Source organism: Lynx rufus, unplaced genomic scaffold (assembly GCF_022079265.1).
Source record: "Lynx rufus isolate CCGP_SWC_20201006 ecotype Redwood Valley unplaced genomic scaffold, mLynRuf1.p SCAF_6, whole genome shotgun sequence".
Classification (NCBI taxonomy): Eukaryota; Metazoa; Chordata; class Mammalia; order Carnivora; family Felidae; genus Lynx; species Lynx rufus.
Genome location: NW_025814878.1, coordinates 47,425,627 through 47,441,066, shown reverse-complemented (window position 1 = coordinate 47,441,066; position 15,440 = coordinate 47,425,627). Strand labels below are relative to the sequence as shown.

General features: G+C 43.4%; 1 protein-coding gene across 2 annotated transcripts in view; it reads left to right on the top strand.

Moving 5' to 3' along the window:
- The window catches only part of LOC124528931 (coiled-coil domain-containing protein 162-like), a 54,840-nt gene that overhangs the window by 25,322 nt on the left and 14,078 nt on the right, over nucleotides 1–15,440 (top strand). For both annotated transcript variants that reach the window (XM_047102811.1, XM_047102810.1), the window contains exons 7-11: nucleotides 3,975–4,084; nucleotides 11,490–11,639; nucleotides 12,529–12,582; nucleotides 13,221–13,388; nucleotides 15,246–15,398. In XM_047102811.1, coding sequence (XP_046958767.1) covers nucleotides 3,975–4,084; nucleotides 11,490–11,639; nucleotides 12,529–12,582; nucleotides 13,221–13,388; nucleotides 15,246–15,398 — 635 coding nt within the window. The remainder of the gene's footprint in view (nucleotides 1–3,974; nucleotides 4,085–11,489; nucleotides 11,640–12,528; nucleotides 12,583–13,220; nucleotides 13,389–15,245; nucleotides 15,399–15,440) is intronic.

The following is a 15,440-nucleotide window of genomic DNA, read 5'->3' as shown; positions in this document are numbered from 1 at the left end:
TCACCTCTATTGTCCTAAAGGAAAAACAAAGTCAGATTTATATGTTCGTGATGGAAAGTATCCAATTGTAGAAGAATTGTGGAACCCCATTTTCAAACTCAGGACCACCCAGTAAACAACATAATTGCAAATACCAGGTACTCCTGCATTGTCATATCCACATTTCTGAGAGGATTGTGCTGGATGTTTCCTCTTGTGTGTACCGAGTCTCCTGTCAGAAAAATGAAAGTATGAGTATGAAATCACGTCTGAAATTAGAAACAGCTGGCGACAGGGAGTGGCCCTGTGTGTACTCTTGCTGATGGCCAGAACCCCCACAGCAGAAAAGGGAGTGGGGCAGGGCTTGGCTTCTATCTCTGACTCCATAGGTTTCTCTTTGTTTCAAGACTCCCCTGGGGCCATGCACAAGGAAGTAGGCCCTACCCAACGTAATTAAACATACACATGTGCTTTTGCTCTTCCATATGGAAGTTAAGGAGTGTTGACATATTTCCACTGCTCCAGCACCGTCCTGTTATTTTTAAGTTTGATTTTTTTTTTCAATATATGAAATTTATTGTCAAATTGGTTTCCATACAACACCCAGTGCTCAACCCAAAAGGTGCCCTCCTCAAAGGTTTGATTTTTTTTTAACAGCTAAAACATTCACCTGGTTAAAACTCAAAACGATACAACAATATACATATTTAGAGATCAAGTTGCTACCACTGATCCCCTTTTGCCACGCCAAGTAGCCATTTTTATTCGTTTTTGATATATCCTAAGGGTGCTTCTTTATGCCTACACTAATTCATTCTTTCATTCAATTATTTATTGAGCACCTAGTATGTTACACACTACTGTATTTTAGGCACCATTTTGGGGTACAACCTTACTGTCATGGAGTAAAACTCCTTACTCTTGTGGAGTTTATCATCTAGAAGGGGATACACAGATAATAAGTAACACAAGAAGTAAGAAAATAACAGAGTAAGGAGGATGGCGTATGGAGGTTTGAAGGGAGCGCATTGCAATTTTAAATAGGACGGTCAGGATAGACTTCAGGGAGAAAGTGACATATTGAGCAAAGTTTGAAGGAGGTGAGGGAGTTAGCTATGTGGGTATCTGTGGGAAGAGCATCCCAGACAGAAGAACAGTCCATCCAAGGGACTTGAGCAGAGTATGCCTACCATGTTTATGAAGCAGAAAGACCCATAGCCGGAGTGGAGAGAGAGTGGGAAAGAAGGAGGAGGTGAAGTCAGAGAGGAAGGGTGAAAAGAAAGAGAGTGGATCATGCAGGGCCTATTCTTAGTGTTTGCTCCGAGTGTGAGGCAGTGCCTGTCCCAGATTTTGATCTGGCATATGTTAATGGCGTGTCTCTGGCTGCTGTGTCGGGAATGGACTGTAAAGGAAAAAGGATAGAAGAAGGGAGAGGCTGCTTTGGAGGCCACTACAATAATCCCAGCAAGGGGAGATGGTGGCTCAAACAAGGTTGGGAGCAGTGAAAGTATTAAGTGGTCAGATTCAGGGCATGTTTTTGAAGTAACTACTAATGGATTGTGTGTTGGGTGTGGGGGAAAGAGAAGAGTCCATGATAAAACTCCCAAGATTTTTGACCTGTGCAATTGGGAAAATAGAATTGCCATTAGCTGAGATGGAAAATTAGGGAGAGAAGTTCAAAGATTAGGGCGCCTGGGTGGCTCAGTAGGTTAAGCGACCAACTTCGGCTCGGGTCATGATCTCACATTTCGTGAGGTCAAGCCCTGTGTCAGGCTCTGTGCTGACAGCTCGGAGCCTGGAGCCTTCTTTGGTTTCTGTGTCTCCCTCTCTCTCTGCCCTTCTCCCGCTCACACTCTGTCTCTCTCTCAAGAATAAATAAACATTTAAAAAAAAAGTTAAAAAAAATAAAGAATTTAATTATGCACAAGTGATGTTTGAAATACCTTTTAGGGGTGCTGGGTGGCTCAGTTAGTTAAGCATCCAACTCAATTTTGGCTCAGGTCATGATCTCACAGTCGTGAGATCAAGACTGCTTAGGATTCTCTCTCTCACTCTCCCTCTGCCTCTCTCTCAATCTCAAAATATAATTAATTAATTTTAAAAAACGAAAAGAAAACCCTTTTAGACATCCAAGAAGAGATGCCAAGTGAGTATTAGATCTCAATTTGAAGGTTGTCCGCATATGGATGGTATTTAGCTATGAGACTACATAAGATAGCCAAGGAAGTGAGCGTAGATAGAAAAAAAAGGAGGTGAACCAAGGGCTGAGTCCTAGGACACTCTTATGTTAAGTTCCGGGGTGGGGAGGGGAGCCTGGGTGGCTCAGTCCGTTAAGTGTCTGACTCTTGATTTCGGCTCAGGTCATAATCTCACGGTTCATGAATTTGAGCCCTGTCAGGCTCTGCACTGACAGCATGGAGTCTGCTTGGAATTCTCTCTCTCTCTCCCTCTCTCTATGCCCCTCCCCTGCTCTCTCACTCTCTCTCTCTCTCTCTCTCTCTCTCTGTGTGTGTGTGTCTCAAAATAAATAAACTTAAAACAAAACAAACAAAAAGAGAGCTGGGGGAGAGGACAAGGAGAACCAGCAAAAGGGACTTAGAAGGAGCAGACACTGAGGTAGAGGAAAACTAGGACAGTGGTGTCCCAACATCTAGTGATGAAAGTTTCTCAAGCAGAAGGAATGTGACAAATTGTGTGAAATGCTTCTGGTAGTCAGGTAAAAGCAATGTTTTTAGTCATGTTGAGGTCACTGGTGTTTATAACAAAATCAGGTTCAGGGGAGTGATGGAGGGGAAAACTGGATGAGTGGGCTTACGAAGGATTTGGAGAGAAGTCACAGCCAGCCAGGATAGGCCTTTCTTCCTGAGAGTTTTGCTAAAAAGGGAGCGAAAAAAATGAAGCAATAGCTGACAGGGGAAGTGGGGTCAAAAGCAGGATTTTATGAGGTGGGAGAGATAACATGAACTATTGTGAATGATCCAAGAAAGAGGGGAGAAGTGATATTGGAGAACACTGGCATTCTGGCATTCAATAATCTTGAGTAGGCTTGAGGGGATATCCCCTCATTTAATATTTATCATGTCTTTCTTATAAAATATAACATGTTATATTCACTTTTCTTCACCTTGCATTTTTCACATAGAAATCAATAGTTCTTAGGGCACCTGGGTGGCTCAGTCGGTTAAGTGTCCAACTTCAGCTCAGGTCATGATCTCACGGTTCGTGGGCTCAAGCCCCGCATCAGGCTCTTTGCTGACAGCTCAGAGCCTAGAGTCTGCTTCAGATACTGTGTCTCCCTCTATCTCTCTCTCTGCCCCTCCCCTGCTCATGCTCAGTCTATCTCTAAAAAATAAAAATAAACATTAAAAAAATTGGAAAAAAAATCTATGGTTCTTTTCCTATTAGTACATAGGGAGGTTTCTTTTCAGAGATGCATACTATTCCGTTGGAATACCATAGTTTATATGTTGCTTCCAAGCTTCTGCTGTCCTAAACAATGCTTCTCTGAATAATTGCATATATGCCTCATCTTGTATGTGTCAGCCTATTGCTGCTTCAATCCAGGAGCTAAAGTTCATAGCCTGTCAGCCCTCAACATTTCTAGTCTGTAGCTTAACTATAATAGCTCTTCATTTATTTATGTTAACTATATTAGGCCAAAATAATTGTTCAGATACTTAATGACTCAGTGAAAATAGATATCATGTAGGATCAATAATAACATTTGATTCGGGATCTTTAGTTAGGATAACAGAATATTGTTCGTGGGGCTTCAGAGATACTTTTCCAAATCTTTTCATTAGGACTCTTGTTGTAGATCTTCCTTATTCCTATGTTCTGGAGGACCCTGTGTCCTCAGCCACTTCCTCCCCTCCCCCTTCCTCACCCGTTAAGTTTTGTGGATTTGGAAATAACAGCTTCTTGTGTCCAGTGTAATGCCATTAATCATTTTTCAGTGTTTCATGATAATAGCATCATTATGTTTCTCCCCCTAGACCTTTGGAAGCACCATGTCATGAAAGAAAACTTTTCAGTTATCAGACCACAAATAGTTGAAAAATTTGTACAGAGATTAATGGAAAATTACCAGGATGGTGGACTAGAGGTATGTATTGAAAGTTAGTCATTTTGGAGTGTATTTTTTTTGTAACATTAACCCAAGCAAAGAAGACTTTCCCCTTGACCCATTTCCCAATGCTTCCCTTATTCCCTTAGAATGAATATATGAACACTCAGGCTTAAAGTAGCAATCACTTGTTATAATTTTAATTTTGGGAAAAGACTGATTTCTAATAAATTAGAAGAGAGAAATTCGAATATGCATGTTGACTAATTTCAGATTCAGCCAACTTTTTAAAGTAACCTTGGAGTTTGTTGATAAATGAGTTGTTTTAGCAACATTTCCTGCATTGATTTTTTAATATTCAAAACTTAAAAGAGAGAAACTAAAATAGCCAATAATTCCACTAACTAGAAAACATTTTTAAAATGTACAATACAAAAAAAAAAAAAAAACCAACAGAAAGGTAACATTTCCAACCCTCCTTATTCCACCATCCCGTTTCCTCTCCACAAAGCAAACCAGTTTCAACAATTTTTGGTATATATCTATTTGAATCCATAACAAGTCTATATAATATATATTTAACAATAATATGTACTTAATACATACAATATACATACACACAGTCCTTAAAGTTTTCAACTGTTTACTCTTGACTATTCCTAAATAGTGCTGAAAAGGCAAAATAAGAGAGTGTATGTGGATATTTGGCCATAGCAGAGCTTTTAGGATCATTAACAAATTAAACATAAGTACATTAGGTAGAAACAAATCCAGTTGCCTTTGAAATTCAACCATTTCTTTAAAAACCTGATTTAGCAAAACATACCTAATTTTTTAAAACAACATTTCCCTCAAATTTATATTTTTCTAAGTTCTTCAAATATTCCCCATAATTTTATTAACAACACTTCAGTTTTTAATTACGAGACAGAGAATTCACTAGCTTGGTTGGGGATACATTTTTCCTCGGAGCTTGATGATTTATTTACATGTATTTCATTTAAGCTTTCAATGATACCAAATGTAGTACTGTGTATTCTGATGAATGGGTGAAGTGGTCCCTTTTGGTCTCTGCAGCTCAGAGATTCTCAACCAGAGATACAGAGGTGATTAGGGCAGGGCATGCTCAGAAACGTGTTTGAAGCACAGACTGTTGTGCCTCTCCTTTAAAAAAAGGAAGGCAACCCTGACACATGCTTCATCATGGATGCACCTTGAAGACCTTATGCTCAGTGAAAAAAGCCAGTCACAAAAGCATAAATTCTGCACGATTCCACTTATATGAGGCACCCACAGTAGTCAAATTCATGGAGACAGAAAGTAGAATGGTGGTTGTTAGGAGCTGGGGGGAGGGCGAATGGGGAGTTGGTGTTCAGTGGGTATAAGAATTTCAGTTTTGCAAGCTGAAGACAGTTCTAGAGATCGATTGTACAACAGTGTGAATACCACTGGACTTTACACTGAAAAATAGTTTAAATGGGGGCGCCTGGGTGGCTCAGTTGGTTAAGCGTTTGACTCTTGATTTCAGCTCAGGCCATGATATCAGGGTTGTGAGTTCAAGCCCCACACTGGGCTCCATGCTGGGTGTGGAGCCTACTTACAAAAAGAAATGGTTTAAATGGCAAATTTTACGTTACATATATTTTACTACAATAAAAACAAACAAAAAGGTTGTAGCTCAAGATCTGCTCCCCTCCTATGCATACACTTTACTCCAACACTGAAGATGGGGTCATCTAGGAAAGAAATGAGAGTATTAGGACAAAGCCATATCAGGTGTGACTGAAACTCAAGGCACACTGATCAGGTTGGTACCTGCCTGCCAGTGTCTTGGAATAATGAGACGCCAGGATGTTAGACCCCTCCAAATTCTATGCCTGGTGGACTTCTAGCCTTTTCTGAATGATCTGCAAAGACAGGGAACTCACTCTCTTCCAAGCCCACCCCCTATCCCCAGCCATTCCTGGCAGCTCATATTTCAAGCAGCTTTTACTGAGCTGGATTTGGCCTTCCACCACCTCCATCGTGGATCCTAGTTCTGTCCCTGGAACACCACAGATCATGGTTCTGACCCGTCACAACAAGCCTTTGGATATCTAAGGGCAAGTCAGTCAGAGAAGCTCAATTACTGCCACTGCTGGCATGTGTGAAGCCTCCGTACAATTACAATGAGGGACCTGCTCTAGTAGCACAAACCCAGACAGGTGCACCTCTGCGCGGTGGATTACAAATAGTCACCCCTTCCTCCAGACGGGTGCAGTCCAAGCCAGGGCACATGGACTAGGAAAGAGAGCAGGCGCCGCGCTCCTCCCTAACCTGGGTGCCTCTGTACCAAGTACAGACCGCACACGCATACATTGAGGACCTGAGCCCAGCCTTCTCTTCTTCAGACTAAACTGCCTTCCTTTCCTTTGATCACTTTATATGAGCAACTCTACCATCCTGGTCAGTCCCCTCTAAGTTCAAGATTGTCTGACCGGCAAAGAGTGCACTTGCCCTGTGTGTCCTTTGATTAATGCCCATGAGTGTGCCTGGTATTGGGAGCCACGTCACAGATGACTTATTAGGCTGACAGTCACCTGAAGCCCACATTGCCTTCAGGCATCCTGCTGCTGCCATATTATTAGCCTTGGTCTTGTTCAACTTGGTCCATGGTGAACTTCTTAAAATCCTTAAAAATCTGGATTTTTATCATTCAGCACTGTCTCCCTCTCCCAGGTTCTTGTCAGCCTGCCCTCAGTATTCTCATTCAAGTCATTACTAACCGTGTATGCCAGGACAGGTCCCAATCCTTGTGCTACCCCCTATGGTCCCCTTCAGGCTGACCACAATCTTTGGACACAGTCTTTCAGTGGTCAGAAGCCCATCCAGTTGTACTGTCACCCAGCCTGTGTTCTCCACTGGTCCACAAGGTCCAGTGGAGAAACCTTTTAGATGTCCTGCTGAAATCCAGATACACTTCAAGTGCTATATATTTTCTGAGGAAAGGTTAATCTGACCTGATTTTTCTTGAGTCCATATTGGCCTCTAGTGATCTTTGCTTCCTTCCCCAAAGTCTAGAAAAACAGCCTTTCACCATCAGTTCTAACATCTTGCTCAAATGTCATACTAAACACACCGACCTGAAGTTAGAGACTGACCCTTATGGCAAATCAGAACTATAATAGTCTGTTGTGTGGATTCCAGAACCATCTCCATTCATATGTCAAAAGTCATTCACTCATTTAGCAAGTATTTATAGATCTCCTATTTTTTTCTAGGCACTTTGTTAGATTAAAGGCAAAAGGTACAGTTCTTGCCCTCAAGGAACTTATGGAACCAGGTGACCCAGGAGTGTCAAGAAAAGGCACTTCATGTTAAATGCTTTGAAGACGCATACACAGGGGATATAACCCAGCTAGCAGGTAGGGAAGAAATGGGGAAGACTTTCTGGAGGAGGTGTTGTTTGGGCCAAGTCTTAAGGTACAAATAAGAGTTGGCCAGATGAAGAGGGGCTGAAGAAGGAAGGCAGAGCAATCTAAGAAGGGAGTAGAGCAGAGTTCAGAAGAGGACACTGAAAAGGTGGGCAGGGCCAGTTGCTGAATGACATTGTAGGCAATCCTTAGGAGTTTGGATGTTATCCCAGAGTCAGTGGGAAATCATTGAAGCATCTTGTCAGCAGAGGTGGGTTTTATAAACATCATCAAAACACCTTGTATGTGCCTGATAGATACTAGATGAATTATGGGGGCTTCAAGAAGAAGCAAACCACAGAAGGGCAATTTGCTTCCAGCAGAGCCAGACTTTTGCCATAACAAGGCCTAGCACCTGCCATGCTTCACCCCAGGCTGGCTCTCTAGATCAGTCTATGGGGCAATCTGGTGCTTTTCCAGCCAGTGCCATTCATCATAGTTCAGATTTAACTGTTGGTGAAGGAATCAGGCCACTGGAGAACATGATTTTCACTCTGTAGTTTTTATGGAAGCCTGGGGCCTGCCTTGAAGGGGAAGTTGGCAGATGAACCCACTTCATGCTGCATTTTGGCACAGAGCTGGCATTTAGTGACCTAGGAAGGCAAGAGTAGGCTGCAGAACAGCTTTTAAGAAACAAATTGCTCTGGGGGCACCTGGGTGGCTCAGTAGGTTGAGTGTCCCACTTCAGATCAGGTCATGATCTTGCAGTTGGTGAATTTGAGCCCCACGTAGGGTTCATAGAAAAATTATGTCAATAGAAGCCACACAGGCTGTAGTCCCACAACAGATGCTGTTCAGGCAGCTCCAAAGGCTGCCTCTGGAAGGCTGAGTAAGTCTGCAAAATCAAAGTTCACTTGGAGAGAGAGACTCCTAGGAGCTTAGGAGTCTCCCTGCAACTCTCTGTCACCTGTCAATAAGTTTCCTGTCTGCCCCACCTCAGACTTGCTCCCCACTCCATGTCCCCACTGCAAATGCTCTGGCTGGGTCCTTATCCCCTCTCCTTGCCTTCACACTCACCCTCTATGCGTCATCCCCTTGAGTTGATCTTTCAGCTCAATCTCCTGAGGCCCCAACAGAACCACTGAGGGAAGGAAGCGACACAATTTCTCTGGCCTCCAGGGATGCCCAAGGGGGCTCCTGGCCATTCCTACCTCTGTGGTGTAACACAGAGATTCACCCAGAGGTGCCTCACCCTTACTAGGTAAAATATTTTACCCTTACTAGGTAAAATATCACACTGGCTAAGAGGGAATGGTAGAGGGCCATTGTGGTTCAAGTCTGCATTTCTGTTTGTTTGGGATCCTATATCTACTATGGTGGCTATAATGACATTAGTTTGAGAAGTGTTTGCCCTGCTAAAAAGCCGTTGGAGGCCTGGCTGGCACAGTCAGATCCAGACACTGCTGTCCAGGACAGCAAGGGGTGAGTCACTGTGGCCGATTCCAAGCACTGGGTCCAGGCCACCTGGAAAGGGTCACCAGCCTTGATGGCCTTTAATGTGGTTTCGCAATGTCTCAACGTTTCAGGCTTTCATCATACTTTGTCTGGGAAGTATTTCCTTTGTTGTTACTAAGTTCACATAGCCTTGACCCTTTCACCATAAAGAAGTCAAGGGCCATCAAATCTTGATTCCCTTTGCCTTGGTGTCAGAAGCTAAATCCAACTGTCTTACTGATCACTTTCCAGAGCAGGTTAGATTGCCCCAAATCCTACTCCACTAAAAGGGGCCTCTTGAGGAAGCCCCACAGAATAAGAGAGGGAGGCTATGTGTCCTCCTCTGACTGCCTGGCCCTGCTCATGAAATCCCCCATGAGCAGAGGTGTTCATCCACTGTTTCCATTCTACAACTCTTCAGTGTGCCTTGCCAAGCTGCTGTGGATCATGATCTTTACAAAAGCTTTACTATCTTTTCATTAGGTTATACATTTTGTTTATTTGTACATTTTATATATAATTATCTTCATTATATAAACATGTTATGATTATATTAGAAAATAGAAATACGATATATTAGAAAATACACTCATTAGCTTACCCTCATTGATAACTACTATTAGTATTTTGGCATATTTCCTTCCAAACTTCATTTATAGTTTTTTTTTCATTCATCAACATTTTTTAAGCCAAGTTAGATTATTCTATATGCCCTTTTATTGTAGTGTACTTTTTTTTCACTTGAGTACATGTTATCAACATGTTCCCCTGTCAATAAACATATGTCCACAGCATAATTTTTGGTGGCGGTTTGATATTTCATTGTACAGATGGATGAAAAAAATTCAACCTGTTTCCCTTTCTTAGTCACTTTTGGTTGTTGCCATTTCTCTCTTCTGTTAGAAAGATCAAGGACATCTGTTTACATATATTTTTGTGTATCGCTTTTACCATCCCCTAAAGATAAAGTTCTAGAAAAGGAATTACTGAGCCAAAGGGCATGAACATTTTAAAATCTTTTCACAGATACAGCTAGTCTGCCCTCCAGAATGCCACATTGATCACCCTTGCCATCAGCAGTGGTGAGCAGGCTGTTTCCCTCCATCAGTACTGCATTTTATCACTATTTTCCATCTCTGTTAGTTTGCCTCAATAACTTGCCTTGACAAAGCCTGGCTGCGCTTTCTCTGAAAGTCAGTGGGGACACTGAGGTTGCACTGATAGGACCATGAACTGGGGCTCACTGGGCCACAGGACCCACCCCAGAAGGACAGCTTAGCTTCTGTGGCAGACTGCCACTAAGCCTGGAGCCCTCGTGACCCTGAAGTATCACAGATAAAGCTCATGTAAGCCTGCAGGCTGGGTCTTGGATTGGGCCCCCAAAGACCCCCAGATACACACACAGACACACTCAATGATACACACAAAGGGTCACACATAGACACAGAGATATATACAGATATTCACAGAGACATATATGAGAGACATAGATACACATACACACATACACTAATGCATACAGACACAGGCGCACAATCATATCCTTAAATGCACACAGATGCACTCACTGATACAGACACACAGAGACACACAAAAACACTCATAGACATGCAGGCCCTAGTCAAGGTAGGTTGGTCCTATCTTCTACATATTGGTTCCCATTTCTCTCCACAGATTAAATCTAACCTTGCCTTGGAGGGGTGGACTTTTCTTCTTTTCCTTAATGGTTATCTCTTCAAAAGGATGCCCAATTTCTTAGAGAAAGGGGAAGAAATGGGACTGCCAAGAGAATGAGCGTATGACCCTTCAATCAGAGCTAGAGGGGTCCCTGCCAGGTGCTCATAGTTCAGAGAGCCCCTCTGGTTTTTCTCCTTTCACTCTTCCTCACAGGGTTAGAAATACCCACAGCCAAGGGGACATGCCCACTCAGATCCCTGGCCCTCCTTCTAGACCACACTTCAGGTACCTGGGACCCTGGAATTCTCCCTGGAAAGTCCCCAGATCCTGCTTCCCAGAGGGAGAGTGGACCTTACTGCCAGTGTGCATACCCTGGCCTAAGGAGTAGTCAAGGGTGGCTGTGTAGAGGCATAGACAGCTGACTGTCCATTTACATGCATGTGAGGGCCCTCTACAGTATGACATGAAGCCAGAGGTAGAAAGAGAAGGGTGTCATGCTGTAAACTCTAGGTTGGTGACCAGCTCACTCCACATCACCACATTTCAGCATAGAACACAGACGTCCAAGCCTGACCTTCCAAACAATTTTGAAGATCTATTTTTCAAAGTAGGAGAATTAATAGTTTGTTAGTTTGATTTCCAGCCTTTAAGCATCTAGAATACTTAGGTATGTGGCAGGTGGGCCTCCATTTGTACTCTTGTCCCTGCCCTGCAAATACTAAGAGCAGACTTGAAAGAGAGACTTGGAAGGGTAGAGCCCATGTTTTCTATGGAGGAGAACTAGACATGGGTCTGTGAGCCAAGGTAACGTGTGCCATGAGCCCTGGCACAGTGAGGCTGTCCTGCTGGAGCTGCTGTGAATTATGCCCCTTCCTTTTCAGGTCACTTTCAGGAAAGAGCACCTTGAGGCCTGCCTCCTTTCCCTGGGTTGTGATGTGATGGCAAGAGAACGCAGCAACTTCGAGAGCTACTCCATGTATTATGAGCATGTGTTGGAGCATGCTAGGCAGAAGCTCTGCCAGAAAGAACAAGTACGTTCCCAGAGAGACAGGAAGTGTGATGGGGAAGGTGTGGATAGGAAAGCCTGGGAGTTACTCCAAAGAGAATAGAACAGAGGGTAGGGGAGGTGTTCTTATGCAAGAACTGAGAATGATTGGTACTCTCCAATGTCTCTTCTCACTGGCTCATTTTCTTGGGCTCTGGTATTATCAGCTGCAAGAGTGATGGCTCAGAAACACTGGGTTGTGTGCTTTGGAGGCGTCTAGTGGAGAATATAAAAAGTTAGCGACAAAGGAGCAGGTCGCCACCCCACCCCCACACCCCCTTCCCTCCCCCAGGGAAGATGATAACTGACCTTCCCACCTAAGCAACCCCAAAGTACCTTGTGCTGTCCATGGTCTAGCCTAGAAGCCAGGATCCTTGAATAAACTCTGTCTTCAGGATGCACTTCATGGGTCTCATTAATGAGACTTCCTTAAAATGAGATCCCACTGGTGGGATCCAAGGGTCACTTCTCCTGTCCTAATTGCACACCGTTTTAAAATGGATTGCTTCAGAGGTTTGGTGTAATTTTACTTTTCACCTAAGAAAAGTGCAAAAGCCTGAAAAAAAAAATCAAATGAAGCATTCAAATATCAAACGAGTCTTGGCCTCACCCCCAGTTTGGCTTATCCACATAGCCAAGTCTTCTGCATTAGTGTGGACACCTGGAAGTTCATGCTGCCTTTAGATCTCATGTTGGGCATCCTAAAGTCTGATGGGACCACAAGCACAGTCCTGACTCCAGGTGGAGCTTGAGGAGCTCAAAATGAAGCTCCATTAACACAAATAGGAGGTGTCTGGAGCATGGTGTCCTGAACTGAGCCATGGTTGGAAGAACAAATGGTTGAGTTTGGTTGTACATTCTTTTCTCCTCTTCAGGAATTAGATCTTATACGAAGAGGTTCGGGTCCTCCTGAAGACAACGCTGGTCAGGTAGGTTAGTTATTACCAAAAAGTTTCTCTTCTCCACCTCACAGATCCACAATCTCAGCAGTAGGAAGACAGGAAACTTCCTAGCATTATTTTCTTGTGCCCTGTAGAAGTCCCATCAATGAAGATCCACTGCAGAAACACCTAAGGAGTGTGTTTTCACTTTTTAAGCAATAAGGGCTTTCTTTTTCTTAGCTTTTTGGTGGTTTTTGTTTTTTTATTGCTTTGACTTATATTTTTCTTGCTAGTTTTTGGGTTGGGGCAGAGGACTTTTCCCCCAAACAAGAGGTATTGAGGCTGAGGTGTCAAGAAAGGCCAATTTGCAAATGGAGACCAAGAGAGCAGAAGTATTTTATCCGATTAAAAAGTGCTTAAATGTGTCTCTTCTGGGAACACTTATATATATGCCCTCATATAATAGGCAACCATTTATTGAATACCTATTATATGTCTGGCACTGTTCTGAGACCCATAAACCAACCTTCAATTCTGCCACCCATATTTGTACAACAGGATGTTCACCTCTTTCATCAGCTTCAAGGTAGAAGAGCAAATTTGACGCTGATATGCAAAGAACTATTTTGTAGTGACAGTTTGGAATTTTTGAGTTATTTTCCATTAAACAATATTTGTGCTGTTAGGTTGCAGAGCTCAGTCATAATATGATCATGGAAATCACTGCTCTGAGAGCTCGACTCACAGATTTGGAAGAAGAAAATCTGAATCTCAAAGAGAAGATTAGAAAAGAAGTCCAAGAAGAATATGAAGCATTAGTTCAGGCTCTGTTTGTGACATGTTTAGACATAAAAGTAAGTGACCTGTGTCGGACGTCTGGGCAGTCCTGTGGGAGCCAAGTGTTAATGACCTCCACAGCCACTGAACACAGAGTGGTCACAATGACAGAATGGGCTTTGTGGTAACCAGAGCCTGTTGGGCCCAAGAATTCTCTGGCTCTGAGTGTTCACTGCAGAGAGGGGGTCAGCAATGGGTTCTCATTATTTTACCACGATAGACACTAAATTTTAGGTAATTTAGTTATTTGCTGTTTTCCTCACTCTGCTGCCAAGGGCCATTGTTGCCATCTGATTGCTGTGAAGGACAGGTGGGGGGTGTCTTCTCCAAAACCCCCAATGGTTAATATCACTGTTTTGTCTACTGAGTGTGACCATCCAAGCAGGAGAGTGCAGTGCCCTAAGCCAGGACAGACCCTGGTGTAGGTAGTAACTGGCACCTCCTGAAAGCTCACTGGACAGATTCAGAATTTGAATTAGCTGTCAGTGATTTTTTTCTGGCCTTCAAATGCCTACCAGTCTTTCTCTCACGTCCAATGTCGGGCAGCTACTGACCTGTAAGTGAAGGTCCATCCAGAAAAGGAGCAATGGGGTGCCTGTGTGCCCACGGCACTGTGGAAGCCTGTCACTTTCTTATGATGTCTGAAGAGCTATAAGATGGAGGCCCCATGCCTAAAATGGGCCATCACAGAGCCTGGTCCAGCTGCCCCAAAATTGTGAATTTCACTACAAACCCGCCCCCTCTCTTGCTATCGGATGTTTCCCAGAGCCAGCCCCCAGTGGGTCCTTACTTCGCTGTCTCTCCTGGAGGATTCTGGGTCCCTGAAGTTGTTACATTGACAGGAGCTTCCACCAGAGCTCTGCCTTGGCCTGGTCATTCCAGAGAGGACCCGAGATTCCTCCTCACTTTGAAGGGTCCATAAAACACAAGTGCTTACAAATATTAAAGAATCGAAACCAAAACACATTGGGCCTGGTATTGCAGGAGAACAGACAGTGAAGTCTGGAATTGCTAAGTCATCTTCCAGGTATGAAATTATTGAAAAATTTCTTAATTTTTTTTTTAACTTATGCCAGATTCCTAGACAGAAAGTGGAGTCTCTACTTCTCCCAGGCTAACCTAGTTCTGCAGGCCACCTGAAGCAGAGACTCTCTGTTCTACCCCAGACTCCTAAGTAGGTGGGGAAGCTTTCTCTGTGTGGCCAGGAGCCAGACTTCCTGCCATGGCTGCCCAGCTGGGCACTATCTTCCTGCTTTCCTCTCCCAGGAAGTGGTTCAGAGATGAGAGGACACCCAACTCTACCCTTCACCAGAGGATGCTGGGTCTGTAGTTGTACTTAGCAATGATCAAGCTGTTCCACCAAAAGCTGTTATCCACAAGCCATTCAGAACAGACTATTTCATAATGAGACTTCTGCTAAAACCGAAATGGGAAAGTAGCCAGCCTGATTCCTTCCTCTACTGTATTTTTAATGTAGTTCCTCATTAGTGGCTCATCTATATAGTGTTTTATCTGGTCAGATTCTGCTGAGTCAACCTGATTGCAAAAACCCCTAGGTTCAAATTCTCAAGTAACCCTTTGGGGGAGGAGGAGTGACTCAGTTTTCCACCTGTGACCTTCCACTCTTCTATCCATTCAACTTAATTTGGCATCTGGTAACTTAGGCTCTAAGACGTGTAGGGTCCATCTGATGAAGCCCTGTGGACTGAAGACAATAGTAAAGGGGGCTGATAGGGAGACTTCCAGATAATACCTGATAGAATAATTGGGTGGATGATTTTTTTTATGTGAAATTATTTCTGAAAGTTAGCTTTTAGAAGGCAAAATGACTCTTCCTCTACTGTCCTTCCTGAACTTGAGTCTGCAATTTGCAGGAAAAACTGGATGAGCATCAGATGAATTTGATCCAGAAAGTATGTGAGCTCATTGGTGAAGTAAGAACAGAAGGAATTGACAATATGAAGGCCCTAAAGAAAAAATGGGGCTCTGCCAGACCTGATGAAGGAATGAAAGAAAACCCAGCCAAAGTACGTGATTTCATTTAGTGATAGGATATCAGCATTTCATCT